The following is a 19,064-nucleotide window of genomic DNA, read 5'->3' as shown; positions in this document are numbered from 1 at the left end:
ATATTCACATTTTAGAAGATGAAACCTGTGAATGTTGTCATTTCTGCATCAAAAATGTATTTCAATTTCAGTAAACAAATCAATGAATTGTTCTTAGCTCTATTTGTTTCATTATAATTAAACAGCCTAATCTTGAGCAGGCAGTCTGGTTTAGTTATGGAAAATGAAACTGTCTGCGAGTTGCATACAGCTGCAGCTTAAAGTTTTCTTTTGTCCGATGCCTCTTTTCTTCTCCTTTTCCTTCACTTTTAAATTGGACTCCTTTTTCTGTTTGCTGTTCCTGTGCTCTTCATTCTTACTTTGCTACACCTGTCACAACATGCGCTTGTCAATATAAGGAGGACAAGTAGTTTTAAGTATTTGTGTTTGTGTGTATTCTCTCTTTGTTTCCTTCCTCACTTACTCTGTCACTTCCCTTTTACAATTACAGGCACATATGCACTCGCCTCCGCACTCTTAAAAAACACACACAGTCACTCTAACTTGGAGGTGGAGCACTTCCTTGTCTTGCCTGTGGGACTGCAGATGTCTATTGCTTGTGTCTGTTTACCTCCATCTCTCCTCCCCTCGCCTCATCTGTCCGTCCCTCTCTTTCTCCCCCTCTCGCGCTCCTCTCGTCACTCTCTCCATCATCCTGTTTGCCGGTCTCTCCCTGCTTTCCCCCTTCACTTTAATTTTGTCTCACCTCCTCCTTCATCACTGCCTCCCATCTTAACTCATTTGGATTAGACTTCCTTCATGTATCCCTAATCTTCCTATTGTTTCTCCACTCCTCCTCCGCCTCTCTCTCTGAGTCTCTCGTTATCGCTCCTCTCTCCTGTCTGCTCCTCTCCTGACAGGTACCATTCTTCACTCTGTTCCTGCTCTGGCTGGCTAGCATTGCAGTGTGTGTGTATGTGTATTGAATAGTCTCCTTCTTACTCTCAAACACACTCACACAGATGCAGACATACTGTTCTCAATGATATAATCCTTTGCCCATTAGAGGAGTTCAGTTTTGGATAGAGGTGTATTTCAAAACAAATACACAACACACACACAGACACACACACACACTCTACACTGTACTACATTTCTGCTGCCAGGAGTGTGGAGTCATGCAGGACCACTTAGTAAGAGATGACCATTAGTGAAAGTGGGAAAGATGGACATTAGCTATAAAAAGAAAGGAGTGTGAGAGAGGAAAAGGAACAAGAAGGTATTAAGAACAGAAAGAGCTGGTTGAGGTGCACGAGGGGTGAAATGGGTTTGGGTGTTAAGTGTGATAATAGGAGCCTGCATGAGGAGGTACATAAGGTTGCAGATGAGTTTAAGTGGTGGTGAGAGAGACACTGAAAGATCAGTGTGCCAAGTACTGCTGCACAACATTACTAAAAGTGGAGAGGCATTTGATGTTTCCAGTTATTTAAATGTGAGTTATGTCATGGGATTAGTAAAGTGTGGAAATGAAAAATGTTGACAGTTTGCTCAGTATTTAGAGTGTTTGGCTAAAGTGCATGAATTTGTAATAAAATGCAAATAAAACAATTTGAGTGTAGAGGTTATAAGGTATTTTGATCTTATTATTCAGAAATGTTCAGAAATGTCTGGAAGATTGAAAAATATCTGTCCAGAAAATAAATGAGGAATGATTTAACACAGTTGCTAGCTATACAGCACTTGTTGTGATTCAGATCAGATCAAATGAATGTGTTTTAGCCTCTCTAGTGGTGTCGGTTGGTTGGTCGGTTCCACCACTTTGGTGCCAACTGAAATATGTCAACATTATGTTTGTGGTCTGCAGGGGATGAAGACTTTTTTCTAGAGCCACCATGAGGTTGACAGTTAAAATTTAATTTGGTCCAATATTTTGGTTTATGACCAAATACCTGCTAAATTAACAACAATCCTCAGTTTTATAGTTGTGCACCTCTTTGTAGTTACAAAAACACTGACAACCAGTAGCATACAAACTTTAACTAGTTCATAAATAAAGCTCACATTTTTCACAACTTTGCTCACCCAATACTACATATGATAAAACTTCACAAGTAACTTCAGTTGATCTTTCTGCTCACACCATCCTCTCACACATCTCTTAACACTTCTGATACAGGTTACCAAGGCCTTTATTCCAACACCACCTGCCAATTATCTCGTTACCTTCACTGTGACTCCTGCTGTAACCATCCATTACAGATTTTGGACTTCATCATTAATATATCTTTGGTTTGCTTCACAATAAGACTTACAGTTTTACAGAGCCACTGGCATGACTGTAGACTCTTAGTTTTGTGTCTCTTAACAGTAATACAATATGGTTCTTAGCTCAATTCAAAGAAGCAGATCAGCTGATGTTAAACTCAATAAATGAATACTTCTTTGTGCCACTCCAAAAATGAAAAGTGTTTCTGTTGCGGAGAGAAAAAGGAACTAAATGGAACATTTTGAAGTCTAAATAGACTGAAGTGTGCAGATGTGAACTGTATTGACACTGTTGTATCAGTTAAGACTGAGGGGGATCAAGCAAGTCTGAGCTTAGCCGCACAAAAGAACAGAGGAAATCAGATTTTTTTTTCTAACCCTGCTTGACCAGGATGTGATTTACCTCGCTCCCCGTCTAAAAATATAGAAAAAGTCACACATCATATATAACTCACACACAGTTGGAAATGAGATTTTCTTTTCCTGTGTGTGTGAAGCATCCATAGAAAGTTGGAGGTGGTGATTCATCAACAGTGATCGATAATGAGAGCAACAATCTCGCTGACACTGATGTTACTGTGGAGGGGAAAAAATTGGCAAAGGGATGAGGAACAGAAGAAAGGTGTTTCATGAAAAAAGGGTAAAGAGTCAACGTCTTGGCTTTTAGTGTGAAGACAAAAGATAGTTAGGAGAAGTGAGAGATGTAGAGAAACAAGAGTGATTCATGAAGACAGATAATAAAGAGAGGAGAAACTATCTTTATTTTCCTGTAAGAAAAAATTTGAAAAATTGAGTCTGTAGACAGAGGAACAATGGAGATAAAGGTGAAGGTAGACAAGTAATGCACAGTCATGCTTACGTGTGTTTAGATAAATGTCGAGTAACCCGGCACTGAGCTTTTGTTCCACAGCTATACTAAGTAAATGGCCTCTCAAGGGACATAAACAGCCCATTCAAATCTCTTCAGCTTTTCTGTAAACAGTCATTCTGCAAAAGCAATGTATCATTATCTCCTCTATTCACAAACACAATCAAACTGAGCTGTAGGTGTTGCAGCTGGGAAGTGCTACAGGGAAGTGCACACTTGTTCCACTCAGCAGGAAGCATTTCTTTCTTGCATTTTGCTGGGAAAAGCTGTGATTTCCTTTGCAAGCTTCCTTTGAAAATGTACACAACTGGTTGCAGACTGTAACAGGCATTGTGGGCCTTCATGACAATCAGATGCCGCCTCCCTGATTCTGTTTCTCATTAAATGTCTTCCTGTAGATTCAAAACTGACAAAAATCACTAAGCTGGTGTAAAATGAGCTTTGTTTCCCACCATGCCAGAAGCATGGCTTCAGGGGCAACAATCAGTCTATCTGTATCAGCCTACCATATCTCAACAACAATATGGATGGATTGGTATGCAATTTGGTACAGATATCTATTGTAGTGTCAGTCCCCTGACTATACTGCCAAAACCGGTCAATTTGATCCTATATCATATAAAACATATATTTGAAGGATTGGCACAAAATTCAGACATATGTTTTGGTTCACAAGTGATGAATTCTAATGACTTTGGTGATTCTTTAACTTTTCCTTTAGTGCCACCATGATGTTGTTGTGTTTTTAAGTAAAATTTGTCTACAACTATTGAATGGATTGGCATGAAATTCTAGCAAAGACATTGATGGTCCATAGAGGATAAACTCTCTAGTACCATCATCAGGTCAACTATTAAAGTCTCCCAGTATGTTGGTTTATGACCAAATTCTTACAAAACTGATGACAATAAGCTTAATCCTTTGTGATCGCTAATTACCAATGTTAGCATGCTAACTTGCTAAACCAAGACGGTGATCACAGTAAGCCTACATACTTGCTATACATCAGCATGTTAGCATTCAGCTCATAGCACCACTGTGCGTAGCCTCACAGATTACTAGCATGGCTGTAGACCGTTAGTCTTGTTTAGAGGAAGCCTGCATTATAAATTTAAGGTGTAGAGTTGGAAAGAAATGGGAATTTACCAGGCAGGGAGGGTTTGATAAATGAAGCTATAGAAGTTGAATTATGCATTAAGTGTATAATCCAGAGGGCTTTTTTGTTTTTTTGTTTCAGCCATACAAGAGACTAAAAATCATTATTTTGGGATTTCTTTATTTAAGGACTTTTAAATACAATACTAAATTGCAGCAGTGCTCTTCAGATGCAGCATGTTACACTTGGTGCTTTTATAACAATCGACAATAATGCATATAGAAAATTCTTTGGAACAGCATTTATTTTAAAGTGTAGCATCGTATCATTAGTTCTGCTGTGTTGGCACTGATGAGATAGTCTTGTCATCTCTAGAGACCAAAGACACTAATACACACACGCACGCACACACACACATACACATACACACACATAACACGAGTTGACCTGAGTTTGTTCAAAGACTAAAGTGATCCCAGAAGCTCAGCTAGCCTCACAAGCACCAAAGCCCCAGGGAGATGTGGAAATCCCAGAGCAGTGTTTGCACTTGAGTACATGTGTGTGCATCACGTCTAACTCTGGATAATTTGGCATCACATCTCTTAAAACAGGTGTCATGTTCTTTGTTGGGGAATTCTTTGGGGAATGTCAACTTGATCTATATTTGTTCACCCATTCTCTCCTTTTATTTTTTTTTCGCTCTTGCCATAAGATAACGGCAGAATGCACTAATTGCCACAAAAATAGGCATCTTGTTGAGCGCAGGCCCAGTCTTTGTTCTCTGCAGTCTTTCTGCTGTTCAAACTATGGGTTGGGCTCAAAAACAGGATCTGTTGGTTGGGACCAACAATGTTAGAGTAGCTTTAGGCTTCAAAGACGCTGGGTCCTGAGATGAGAGGCTCAGTGTTTTGTGCCATATTTCTCCCTGTATTCACCTTTTGCTTTTTTCTCTTATTTTATAATGAAACCTGCAGGATTGAGCACTAACACAAAAGAGTGTCTGTGTGAGAGTCAAAGTTACCCAAAGGTGGTTGTCAGGTTCTTTTATTGTTGGTGGGTCACATTAATTGACCTATCTGTCTCTTAAATGGTCCAAGTACCAAATGGAAGTGAACAGGAAGCCTTAAATCTGTGTCTATTCATTATGATAGAAGAGTAATGTGTGCAATTGATATTTGCATCAGTCTCCTGTTCCCAGTCAAAAAAGACTCCACTTATCACCATTATGCAAATAGGGAATGCTATTACCATAATGACATACCATTATAAATAATGTAAGAATGAATACATGTGATTTTAATGAAAGTTTCTCTCGCTCTTTCTTCTTCCTTCTTCATTTTCAGGTTCATTCTGTTTTCAGAAACTTGTATAGTTTAGTTCATGGCTGCCAAATCTAATGATTTAGGAGACTGTATAGATGTAAACATCTTTTCATTTCTCATTTTGCTCTCCCAGCCCCCCCTTTTCTCTGGGTCACTCGGTACTTAATCTTCAGAGACAGCATCTTCATTAAAACAAAGACTCTGTCACCACTTCTCTCTTTTGGCAAAATGATTGTATATGTGCATTCCTACCTAGACAGGAAACCACATCATTATTCAGAGAAAAATAGCGCAGTCTGACAGACAACTGCAAACACTTATATTAAAAAGAGGGAAAAAAAGCTGTGGAAAACTACAATATTACCTTGTATATATTGACTGTGTTTTTGTCTGTACAGTGATGATGTTTGTCACATCAACAGGCGGTTGGTCACATACCAGAGAGAAATAATAGCACCTCTCCTCATCCTAAGCTTACTGAGATATCATGTGTACTCTAATATCTTGTGTGGTGAAATAGAAGGATACCTCACTGCGGGCTGACGTGAGATAGTTTTAAGTCTTTATCTTCACTAAAAATGGCTTTAACATTGACAGTAACAAATTCTCTCGGTACTCACAGTTCTCCTTTTTTTCCCTCTCTTAGGTGACTCCATCATCAAAGATCGTGGGCGACTTGGCTCAGTTCATGGTGCAGAACAGCCTGACCAGGGCTGAGGTGGAGGAGAGGGCAGATGAGTTGTCTTTCCCTCTGTCTGTGGTTGAATTCCTGCAGGGATACATTGGAATACCACATGGAGGATTCCCTGAGCCGCTTAGATCTAAGGTACTGTCACACTTAAACGCATGCAACTTTTTCCTCCTGTGATTTAATTTCGCACATGGATTTTTGAGGATTTCTTAGAGAAAATAAAGTTTAAACTGTTGTATTTCTAAAGTAAAGAAAAATCACTCAAGATTAGTGTAACATACACCTAAAAGTTACAGTCATAGAGCACTCTGATAATCATTTAGAGCACAAAAGCCAAGTCTTCACAATATGTTAATCGTGTTGTCTTCCATTTGTACTTTTTATGCACCCTACACATAACAAACACAAAGGAGATCCCATTTAAAAGTACATGTGTATGTACAAGTACACGCACACACACAGATTCTGTCACATGCTTCATTACACCTGACAGGTGCAAGTCCCCAGGAGGACATTAAAACAGTGGAAAACACTGTGATGCTGCTCTGTCCTCTCATCTCCCCTCTGTGTTTTTTTACCTCCGTCTGCTTTTCCTGTCTCCTCCTCCACCTCACGGCTGCAAAGAGCCTGGGAAAGACTCTCATGTGCATCAAGGGCCAGCAGCTTGAAGCCTCTTTAGGAGAGCAAAACATGCATGAATGAAGGCAAATTTGTCACATTCTTCCAAAAACATGCTGAAATCTGACTTTACTTTCTATTTAATTTTTTTCAAGTAAGACTAGTGGATGTTTTTTGTCCCCCATTGATGTCCACATATGTTTCATTATGTTTTATCAATGAGCTGCCTGGTGCCTAAATTGTGTAAGACCCTCTTTATGTTACCATCTGTGGCTCAGAATTTTGCAACTTTAGTGCATTTGCAAACATTTCTGAAGAGCCCGTAATTCTATCAAAAGCTGTAAGATAATTAAAACTTAATTTATCATCAGTTTTGTCTCTTTTTTCGTAAATAGAACTGGATTTAGCTGATGCTCAATTCCTCTTCATGAATCTGTCCTTCATCCATTCATGCCATATGTTTATGCCTATTTATCCCCCCGCAGATACCTTTTCTTCCTCACATCATTCCTCCTCTTTGTTTACCTGCCTGTAAAAGTAACTTGTGCCATCCTGTCATCTCCTCTCCTATCAATTCGCCCTTTCTCCTGCTGTCTCCCTACTGCGGTGTACAGTTGGGAGATTATATGATCAAATGTTTGTCATATACAGCAATACCTTTCCAGGCAGTTCCACCTTTCATAGTCACAGTGATTTCTCAGTTTTGACAGACACTATTCAACCCTCTGTCTGCTACCTCTCTATTAGTGTCTCTGCATCTTTCTCCTGTAGCTCAAAAATGTGACATGGGAGTCCACTCCTGTTAAACAAATGAGACATGGGTCGGCTTTTGTGGTTGTCTGAATCATCAAGTTTTCCCATTTCTGCCACTCATCCTCACTCGGCACAGGCATCCTTTTTGAGCATACATGAATGCAAACATCTACATTTTTGGCCTTTCGTTTGATTTCCTCCCCCATCTTTTATGTATTTCACATTTCCCGTGCGGCTCAGTCAGCTCGTACCATTCATTAAGCCTATAAACAATGCATTATAGTGTTGGAAGTAAAAGCCAATGTCTCATCTCAGCAGAAAAAGTCAAGAATCTCTACTATGAACATTCAAACCATTACCACAATAACTCAATTACCGCATGCAAGAGGGACAGTCCACCCTTTATATTTAACACACACTGAGGCTTTTTTACACACAGAAGAAGCAGCACTCAGAGTTCAGCTTAGGTTCAAACCAATTTTGAGATTTTTTTCATTTATGTGCTCATTGCCTGTGTTCACATGCAAGCTGTAAGTCTGAGGTAAATCTGATAAATCCTCACTGTCACTGCATATATTAGGGTACATTTGGAGCATGAATCAAAATAATTGGTGTCAAAACAAGTTAAAGTTGTTTGAAGGGAGGAAAGTAAAACATTATTTTATTAAATTACTTTACTGAAACAGCTTTCGCTTCGTAAGTAAGTGCCTCATCACAGTCGTTGACCATCATTTAGCACTGCTTCACTTCATCTGTTCATCTTACTGTCCTGTTGGAGTGTTTGTGAGTTTTGCCATTAGCCTATCAGTTAGCAGCTATACGTCTTCTTAGCACGCAACGTAAGATATAATCATGCCTTTGTGCTGTAGCTAAAGGGTTTTATACATGCAAGCAGCATGTAAGGAGTAATGTTTTTTTAATGAGGCTTTGGTGGCATTAATTAGTTAGTGAACAGTCGCTCTAGCATTATATCACATGCTCTCACATGCATTCAAAATTGCATGCATATAGAAACCTTTTAAGACACCAAGTGGTATTTGAGGCGTTTCCATATCTTAGTTCTGTCACGCTCGGTTCATTTGCAGTGTGGGCGGACAGAGAGAATGGACAAGGGAGAGGAAAACATGAAAGATAGGAGGGCAATGCAGAGAAAGAGGGGAGATGGTGGGTGGGTGGATGGATGAATGGGGGGATGGAGATAGAGAGAGGGAATAAGAAAGAAAGAAAACCAATTCAAGAAACAAGATTATTGTAAAATACAGCACATCCCTCAGAGCGCTTCACTCAAAAAGAAAGGAAAAGAACAAGTCATTGACAGTAAAAAACAGAGTGGGAGTGTTGTGTGGAGTGGTTGTAAGAGAAATGAGGAGCAAAGCAAATAACCTTGAAGGAAGACTTTGTCTTTGCTTCATTTGTTAATGCAGTCTCACTCTCTTTCTCTCTCTCTCTCACACACACACATACAGTCTGTATCCCACACTTAAACAATCAAGCAGTTTAGGTGTAAGACATCCTCAGAGGACACAATGTTAATGAGCAGGGGCTCCAATGGGCCTGCCATCTTTGAAGTGTCTTTCTCTTGCACACACAAATGAGTCAGCTATCTTTGAACTGTTAGCTCTGTGACTAATAGCATTGCACTGGGCCCTTTGTCTGGAGATTTCCATAAGGCACACACACATGCACTCAAAAATGTGCCACATACACACATACAAGGAAGATGTGGCACACACACTAACTGGAATACAGCAACGCACACACATTCATAAACATAATATGGATATATGCACAAATATGCACAGTACGTACACACACAGGAGACACAATCAATTGAATTTTTAATGTGACAGACAGTCGTTATGCTTGAAGTGTAAATGAATGAAAGTCCACCTCAAGATTACCAATACAGCAGTTAACACATTAGCTCAGGTGATGCTTCTTTAACCCTGAATGAAGCTAAGATAAACAAAGACTCACTCTCAGGTAGGTGGCTCATAAAGCTTTGCCATGAGCTTATGTTGTTTGTATATTTTGCTGGAGCACTGAAGCAGACTAAATAGGCTAATTGTATGGTAATTTCTGCAACTTCCCCTCACTCCTGCTGGGCCTGTGCAGGCTCTATGCTGTCACAAGCAAATAAGAAACAAAAACAAAGAAAATAAAAACAAAAACATAACAGGGATTGCTTGGCATTACAGCGACCTTTAGGACGAATGCCTTTTTGTTTTTGACATAATCTGTTCACCAGACATTTTTAGCGGCGTCAGATCGATGTCTCTACAAGTTGTCCGATACCAAAAACTGTGTAGGCAGATAAAATGTCATCTCATTAGTCATAAAGCAGCCTCCACTCTCCATCATTATCCTTTCTTTTCATCCTTTCTTTCTCTCTTCCTGTCTGTTTCTAAGAAGGAATGAAGATGATGTGTCGTGCATGTGGCGACACTGCAGGCTCCTGTGATGGACTGAAGGGTCTTACTGGATAGAAAAATCTGAATTGAGAGAATAGGAGAGATAGAGGGCATGGAAGTGGAAATCACTGCAGAGCTTGACACAACTGTGGTGCCACTTTTATGCAAATTCAGAGATGACTTGCCTTAACAAGTTTTATATTCTCTGCAATCTTTCTCTATCCCTCAAAACATCTCCCCATTTGTCTTTATCCCCCTCCTCCTCCTTCTCACCTAAAGAGTCTCTGTCACTTCAATGCTTCAACAAGTTGAAGCTTTTATCCAGATGTATGGTTGTGAAGTTCACTGTGAAGGTTTTACCAGCACTTTATACACCCTACATGCACCAGGGTCTCATGGGGACATTAAGAGTGGGAAAACATTTTTGAAAGACTATAAAACTATGAATAAACTTTAATGTTTGTTTCTCTTTTCTGTCATGTATCATAACTCCCTCCTTTTCTGTCGCACGTCTTTAGTCGTGCCTCTTCCTCCTTCATCTTCCTCCATACTGACCTATTTTCTCTTAACCTCCTACCTTAGGTGCTGAAGTCCCTCCCCCGTATTGAGGGCCGTCCTGGCGCCTCTCTGCCACCTCTGGACTTCAAGGCCCTGGAGGAAGGACTCCGAGCCAGTCACGGTGATGAAATCACCCCAGAAGATGTGATGTCAGCAGCCATGTACCCCAAGGTGTTCCAGGAATTTAAAGATTTTACTTGTGAGTAAGCAGACATGATAAATGTCTTTGTATCTAGATATACAAAATTGTATAATTGGAATCAATAAATAGTTGTGTGTGTTTTGATCAAATTGAATTTGTTAAATTGAACAAGCCTGGGTTCATGACATGTGGTCTTGTTATCATGCACTCTCTCTATCTTTCTCATTTGTAATATTAGTGGGGCTTGAAATTAGCACCAGCAAACATCCAGTCAGGAACACTTATTATAAAGTTCAACCATTAGGTAGACATCTTTTTAATAGTTGTATTGGGCATAAAGGAAACCAGTCACATGCTTTAGATTCAGAGGAGACTGCATTTGAACCCTGAAGGGGTAACAACACACAGCCCTCACTTAACATTGAGATGAGCAAACGTATAATTAAGACACCAGAACAGGAAGGACTGGTGCTACAGAGTGAAATTAGCAGTAAGTGCAGTTTGAAGCAGGTATATGAGTTTTCAGTAGACGGTCAGCAGCAGCATGAAGCAGGAGAGGCACAAAACTGTTTAATAGGTTCCCTGATAGAGGAGCTGAGCTACAGTTACATTCAGATGCCTGGATTAACACTAGTTTAATTACTTAAGTTTAATTACTGCTTTGAAATGCAGAGACGTTAGCTTCAAACTGGTCAGTGCTTTTGTTTTGTGAGCATCTTTAATAATGTGAGCATCTTTAATAAGACTAGACTGTCCACACCCCTGAACCTCATCCCACTACTCGGTCTTCTCTAATTCCATCATCCGCTGCAATTAAAATGATAATCACAAAACTGTGCTTTTGATAATAATGTCACCTCTCTATCTACAGCTAACTTTGGACCAGTGGACTGTCTCAGCACCAGGCTGTTCCTGGATGGACCCAAGATCGCTGAGGAATTTGAGGTACCTAACTAAATACTGTACACAATTGTTTTGCTTCAAATATTTCAAAAATAATGTCTAATGTTAAGGAATGACTAAAGCTGATTAAGCACTGTATTAACAGCTCAGCTCAGACATTTATCAGAGAATCTCTACACTCCCACACTGTATCGGTAATAATGTAAAATAAAGTTTTAGTGTTTAATACCCTGAACTCTGTTAAGTTACAAAAGAAGTAGACAATAAGGAATATGTCTAATTCACAGCTGAGGTATATGACTGCAGCACACTAATAGTATAATAATACATTTAATATAAGTAATTACTCATTGAATTCATTTTCTTTAATTGATTCTGATAAAAATGAAATTCCATAAAGAACAGACTTTGTCAGCAGGAAACAATTTTCCCATCACTGCAGATGGCTGAGGTTTGGTGCAGTCACAGTGAAGTGCTGATAGCACAGTGGAGAGGACAGAGATATTAATTCTTTATCAAGGGAACTACAAACAGTATTTCTGATCCCTCAGGCCACCAGATTGGCCTTCCTGCAGAGAAAAAACAGATTAATTTTGTCGTATGATGTTTGAGAACTGTCCACTGAGGGCCCATACGTATCGCACACCAAAGACACCAAAGATATAACTGCTACTGATTTCAAACACTTGTACAGTTCGTTTATTCTCCCATAGGGAAGCAGTTGGACATGTAGTTGGATGAAGGAATAAACATGCAAACAAATGAATGGTGTACAAGCTTAGTGAAATACAGTAATTGACTGGAAGTTTTAACTGCCACAAAATCTGAAACTGAATCATTTCGGGGGTACATTGACAGCTAGGTAGCAATGCTTTTCCTGTCACCTCTAAAATATTACATAAGCAAAATCATTTGGATGGAAATTGGTTTTAACACGCGTGAACATACGGCCAGCAGAAATATGAAAGTTTCTCTGTATAAAGAGTACAGTTTGAAGATGCTGCTTTTTATCCAGAAAGTGCAGTACAAACACAGAATATTTCAGGAGAATGACAGCAGTAACTACTTTGATGAGCAGAACTAAAGTGATTGTTAAAGTCCAGAGTGAAGAGTGAATTCCAAAAGAAATTGTTGAAACTAGTGACAGTAATCTTTGCAGCAGATGTCAGAATCAGACATCAGATCAAAGACACATTTTTCTTTGCTACTGAGCATGATGTCAGAAGAGTCTGTCACTCAATGTCATCACGAAAAAAAAGAAATTTCTTGGTACGATATTCCAAACTTTTAAACTGCTCACTAAAAATCTACCTTTTTCTAAGTTTGGCTTTTGGTTATGAAGAGGACGTAGAAAAAGGAGTGTTGAAAAAAAGGGATTCCAGTATTCCATAAGATTCCATAAGAAAACTTTGTTTTTCCTTAAGGGGTAAACTCAATCAGACACTACAGCATACACAACAATTTTTACTTGACAGAGGGGACACAAGCACAGCAAGATTTAGTTTTGTAGATGTTGAACTGGACTTTATTTAGCATCCATGATGTCAAAAACATATCCAGTCAGGGCTGCAGCACCTGCATTAGGCAGTAGAAAAACTGTGATTGGCTAGCATGGACTGCCCGTGTTTTCATTGAAGACAGCATAAAAGAAGTTAGAGAAAAACTCAGTATTCTTCTTCCTTTCAGTACCACACTTCAGGCACAGACATCACACAGCAGTCACCGTGATTGACCCTCTGAAAATGAATGTAAACACAGCGTGACACAGACATGACAAAATGACACAAGTAATGACAAGTAACTCCACTCTCTACTCCTGTGAACTCTTTACATCGACTATAAATTCTTCTAGTGTGTTATTAAGTCTTGTGTGTGGTGTAAGGTGTGTCAGGGCAGTGGTGGCGTATGTAATAACACTGGCGGTAGTTTGAATCATTCTTACCAGAGGTGAGACAGGTCAGAGATGATTGCTGTCATGTTTTTCTGACTGCAGCGCTGTTGTGATTTCATTAAGTATTTTTGTAAGTATGCTTTTGAGAAACACGTGGTAGTGTGCAGGGAGGGAAAATCAGTCTTTAGATTGATAAAGAAGATAGGAGACATGATGTACAAACTCTGATATCAGCCAATGACAAGCAGAATAATTAAAAAGAAAAAAGAAAAAGGAAGGAAGCTCCCACTTTAATCTTTAAGTCCAGCTTTACAAACTGTTAATAATTCCCTAAACTCATGTCATTTTTATCACTGGAAAACCTGTTTACTGTGTCAGCAGTAACGCACCCTGAAATACATTTTCTACCTGTGAAAGCTGTGTGTTCAGTAAATCTGTAACATATCCAGTATTTCACAAAGTCAGTGCTTGAAAGATCTGCATTCATGGGCAACTGTGTAATGCTGCAGCAGAGACAGTTGAGTCATCACTCTGTTATTGCCACAGCTTTTGTATGTTTTCAGTATTTTGTTTTTTTTAGCTTAAATGAATTTTAATTGATGAAATTATAATTGAAAACAAAAAGGAAATCTATATTCCCATTGGCCACTTGCTACCTTTCACAATTTTCTCCTTGCCCAGACACTGCAGCATTTATACTCATCTTTCTACCAGTATTAGTTATAATTATAGTCCCATTAAAATCACATCATTCATTATGAATCATCTTTTCCCTCCAAAATATTTCAATATTTTCTCTTGATTCTCTCATTATGAGACACACACACACACATTTTACTGACAGTGATTCAGAGCGGCCAAAGGCAACCATGTTTAATTACTGCTTCATTTCACTGCAGCAAAATGCTTCCAGGCTGGTGTTAATTGATTTTTATATTATGAGGGACACAAGAAGCACCACTAGTCTGCTGCTGTATTATTATCATTGAAGAATCCAGGGCTGCATTGATTGTGCAGATATATTATTGACCCTAGCGGCAGGCAGAGCCCCCTGCCCCTTTTCTTGTCAATCACCCCAGGGTGTGCATCATTTGATACATGTCCATTAGCAGGACTAAAAGGGTAGGAATTGAGAAATCTAGCTGGAGACTCACAGCTGGACCACCAACCATGTAATTAAAATTATCAAAATATTACAAACAAGATGTTTAACAGCTTCAGCAGAAGGTTTTATTTTGGGTTGAAGCTACAGTTTGGTGGGTGCTGTGCTGCTCTTTTCAAATTTCTACATCATGCTAAAATGAATTGAATCAAATGTTCTTGATTTCAAGTCCAAATAGTCATTACAACATCTTTGTAAAACGGAAGCAAAACACTTTAAGAGCTGCAGTTGTAGAGTGGGTGAGACATATTTGATTAGTTGATTGCAGTATTGACTTTCCTCGCAGTGAAATTGATTTTCTAACTGTCCCTTCTTTAAAATCCGAAACCTCATATTTAACCTGTCTTAGCTTTCACTGCTTTTTTCTCTCTCCAAGTGGAAAACTTGTCATTCAAACATTTCCCAAATGCAGAGCAGGTTTTTCTTCTCCTCCCATCAGTACTCAACCTGCTCCTGTTTATCTAATCTCGGATCCGTCAGAACTCTTGTCGTTTTTAGAACATTCAGACAGACATTCGCAATTGTGCTCAACATCAGTCATCTCCACAGAAACAAACTTCCCCCTGTTGTCATGACGATAGGTACTCCCACTAGATCAGGTCCGATTAGCAGAGCCAAGCGAGAGACGGAATGAAAAACAAAAAAAGGTGGCCTGTCACATGCTGCATGAGATATGTTAGTTGTTTTCCTTCTTTCACCATGAAGAATTTCTCAAGTGCTAAAAGAAGCTCTTGCTCTTGTTGTTTCTCATCCAATTCAGTTTTATTTGTGATGTTCTCGAAAGTCGGATCATGTGTGCTGCTTCATAATGTGGAGGATACATTTATTTTTATCATGCTTTGTTGCATTTAACATTACTTGCTTTCAGTCAACTTAGTTATTTGTATAATACTAAACTGTGGGACTGTTTGCAAAAGTGCAAAGACCTACACAACATGTGGGCACACTGCCTGTACTTTCACATCGTGAAGTCGTAATGCTTTAATGATGAATCACAACATTTCAGTTCTGAGATCTTCGTGGGTTCGATTTTTACTTCAACTTTAATTTATATGAAGGTCCCAAGATGAACTGCAGGTTTAGAAATTGTGTAGAAGGGGTTGCTGCTGTTTCTTCCCACAATGAGAACACACCATTAGATGCATATTCTCAGGTCTTGTATCCGTATTTAATAGGTTGGGTTATCTCTGTGGAAATATTAATTACCTGGCAATCAAGCACCTCCATCAAAGATGAACTGAAAATGTTAAAACACAGATAAACATCACTGGGCAAAATGGACTTTCGATATCTGACAAGGTGTCCACATGTTATATCCACGACAGTTTGATTAGAGGGTTGAATATGTTTGAGACAAGCTGACTGTGAATGGCAGCTGCTGCAACCTTTGAGATGGTTTATCAGAAAAGAATCATTATGGGGGTGTGGAAGAGTGTCAGCCTGTCTCAGGACTATCAGAAATGGAAATGATTAGGTGCTCATAAGAAGCAAATTTATTTTTGCGCTCATGCATGGCAACTTTTGCAATGCTGATTGCTTTGTAGAGCTGCAGAACTGTAGGCACTGTTAAAGCAGTGAGGAGCCCTGGGGAGAGTAAATAGCACTGAGCAACCAAAGCAATTTGGAGATTTTTTTAAAATTAGAAATGTTTTTAAGTCAAGGTGATAACTCACTCAAGTATGCATACCTCACCTTTGTCGTTTGTATTGTAAGTGTGTGTATGGATTAAGCATTTACTTATAGGAAAACACAGATTAACAGAAAATATCAGGGTTTTTGTATAGTATGACTGCTACAAATTCACTAGGACAAGAAGTAGTTATAGTACTTAGAACCTAAGAGGTAAATCTGTGTGTTTCAGTTAATTTATCTGCACTAGAGATGGATGATAATCATAAGATGAAGCAAAACAAAAGTATTTCAGATGATGATTGTGAGCCTTTGTTGGCGTTTGGGTTAATTCTGCAAATGTCCATTACAGATGACTCTTGCTGTACTTGAACAAACTGTTAACAGTATATTTGGAACAGAAGCTGCTGATGAGCTCTTGGCAGCTAGCTATTATAGTGAAGTGTACAGAGGAATTCTTGATCGAAACAGATTTAAGCACCAAATCTTTCTGAGTGTTGAGCTAGACCTGAAGCCCTCGGTTGTTGATGTTGTGTGAAGTAGATATAAAGGCTTTCACAGTAATCATATGGTATTGTTTTGCACTTCATTTCAAGCCTGTGTAAATCCAGTACAAGAGCCTTATCAGCCAAAGAGTGAGCAGCCAGCTTAGAAGATGTCTCTGTGTTGTGAATGTGGTGGGAGCACAATAAATATTTTTTATTTTCATTGTGCTCCATGTGTTTATATGTATCATGTTTTTATCTTATGTGGAGAGTTTCAGGCTTCTTACAGCAATATTTTCAACCTTCTAGGAGACTCTTAAGTCCCATTAAGTTGAACACAACTCACTTAGGTCCATGTCCATGAAAGCCCAAATGCATCTGAAGGATATTTAGAGTGCACTCTTTATACACAAATAAACACATGGGTGACAACTCTGCCCATTGCTCACATTCACCCACACAGGCAGAGAAAAACATCGACCTATCTGGCATGTGCTGATGACTCAGTATGGTATTAATTATGCTTGACAGAAATATAAACATAGATTTTCACAAACACGGACCCTGTCATACACACCCTGTCAGTTCTAATATACACGGACACCAACACACGGAGCCCTGCACTCCACAGTGTTCTCATTACTCTGTTACAGGCAGCACAAGTCATTATAAAGTCATAGCGAAGACATGATGTGAAGCATAATGTGAGACTTGTTTTAGTCAGAGACACCATAGCACCAAATGGATAAGCAGTTGAATTTGACCGAGGCTCTGTGCTTAGGGGTACTCCCCAATGATTCACAGCGACATGTGAGGGATATATAGATGAAAAGTCAGCACGCACATCATTGACATGTGGAACATACAGGCACGTGCATACAGACCTCAAGTGGGGCTTAAGCACCTGTACGTTCGGCCCCCTAGGGAGAAAGTGCCCCCTTTCTGCTGTGTTTTTTTATTTTATTTTATTTTTAAGTAAATATATTGCTGATATTGTTGCTACATCCAACAATATACTCAGTTTGTTTCAGAGCATAGCTGACAGGGAATTAATATCAGGATATGTTAGTGTTAATAATTCACCGCAAGGTAAAGTGACTGTAAATGATGGAACTCAGTAGCATGGAACTACTGTTTGGGGGGGGGACTATTATTGTCATTGCTCATCCCATGCAAAGCAGGTATGGGTACCGTCATGTTAGACGTTTGTCCAAGTTGTTTAAGTTAGTTATGAAGTCATGAAAAAGCTTTGCATCTGTATCCCCACAAGCTGAAAAATATGTTTTCCATCCTTCGGTAATGAGGAACCAGTATGGTGCATTTATTGTCAGCTGTGTTAATCTGAGTTTATAGCATTACATTGATGTTAATTAACTGTAGTCGGCAGTTATGTTGTCAACAGGTGAATATGTGTATAAGTACAGTGAATGTTAACTTTTTACTAAATGTTATTATATATTGAGGCACTTATTTCAGTATTTTTGGAGGGAAGGGATGAAGGAATGTTAACTGTTAAAATCTTTTACAAACCAGTGTCTAATACACCTTATGTAAAGCTCATGTGTTGCATTTTAGAAATGTGGCTTAAATGCACGGTGTATCCCAAGCCTCCATATTAGGATATATGTAGATTATATTAAACTAATCCTTTGGTAAATAGTAACAGCATCTTAGCCTTACAATATCAGCGTCTTCTTATTATCTTCAGCCCTTTATTACACAGCTAGTTAAGTTAGTTATGTCACACCACTCTTCATATCCCTCCACTGGCTCTGTTACTGCCCACATCAAAATCAAAACCCTGACACTCACTTACAAAACAGAACCTAAATTGGCTCCAATCTACCTGAACACCCTCATCTAGGTCTACATTCCCTCCCACTACGCTCTGCCAAGGTGCCTGGTATATAAGCACCAAAATGGGCCCCTAGGTAGCTAGCTACATTCTTCTGTATATGTCTTGATGCTTTATTATTTGATAGCAGACAGTAGAGATGACAGGAAATAATGGGAAAGATGGAGCTCCCTGGCAGACTAGAACTGGGAACGTTGCAGTTAAAGCACTTGAGTGGTTTGTTGATGGACACTGTTGTCCCACAGTGATTACACAAAGGACATGGAGGAGCTATTCACAGCAACAAACAAGATAATGGCCTACAGCTAAGCTAGCAGCACTGTGAGGCTGAAGTTAGACACAGTGGTGCTTTGAACACATCTTAGAACGCACATTGAGTTTATTTATTTATTTGAAATTTGAAATGAATTTGTTAATTGCCACTAAACATGAAGTACGTATGATTTATCCCTAATTGTATCTCAACCCTAGAGAGATCAGCTGATGAAATGGTTTT

General features: G+C 39.1%; 1 protein-coding gene across 1 annotated transcript in view; it reads left to right on the top strand.

Moving 5' to 3' along the window:
• The window catches only part of LOC134005473 (pyruvate carboxylase, mitochondrial-like), a 279,864-nt gene that overhangs the window by 253,027 nt on the left and 7,773 nt on the right, over positions 1-19,064 (top strand). Inside the window, exons 22-24 of the mRNA XM_062444380.1 lie at positions 6,117-6,296; positions 10,526-10,700; positions 11,515-11,588. Coding sequence (XP_062300364.1) covers positions 6,117-6,296; positions 10,526-10,700; positions 11,515-11,588 — 429 coding nt within the window. The remainder of the gene's footprint in view (positions 1-6,116; positions 6,297-10,525; positions 10,701-11,514; positions 11,589-19,064) is intronic.

The sequence above is a fragment of the Scomber scombrus genome, chromosome 23 (assembly GCF_963691925.1).
Source record: "Scomber scombrus chromosome 23, fScoSco1.1, whole genome shotgun sequence".
NCBI lineage: Eukaryota > Metazoa > Chordata > Actinopteri > Scombriformes > Scombridae > Scomber > Scomber scombrus.
This window is presented reverse-complemented; position numbering and strand designations above follow the sequence as displayed.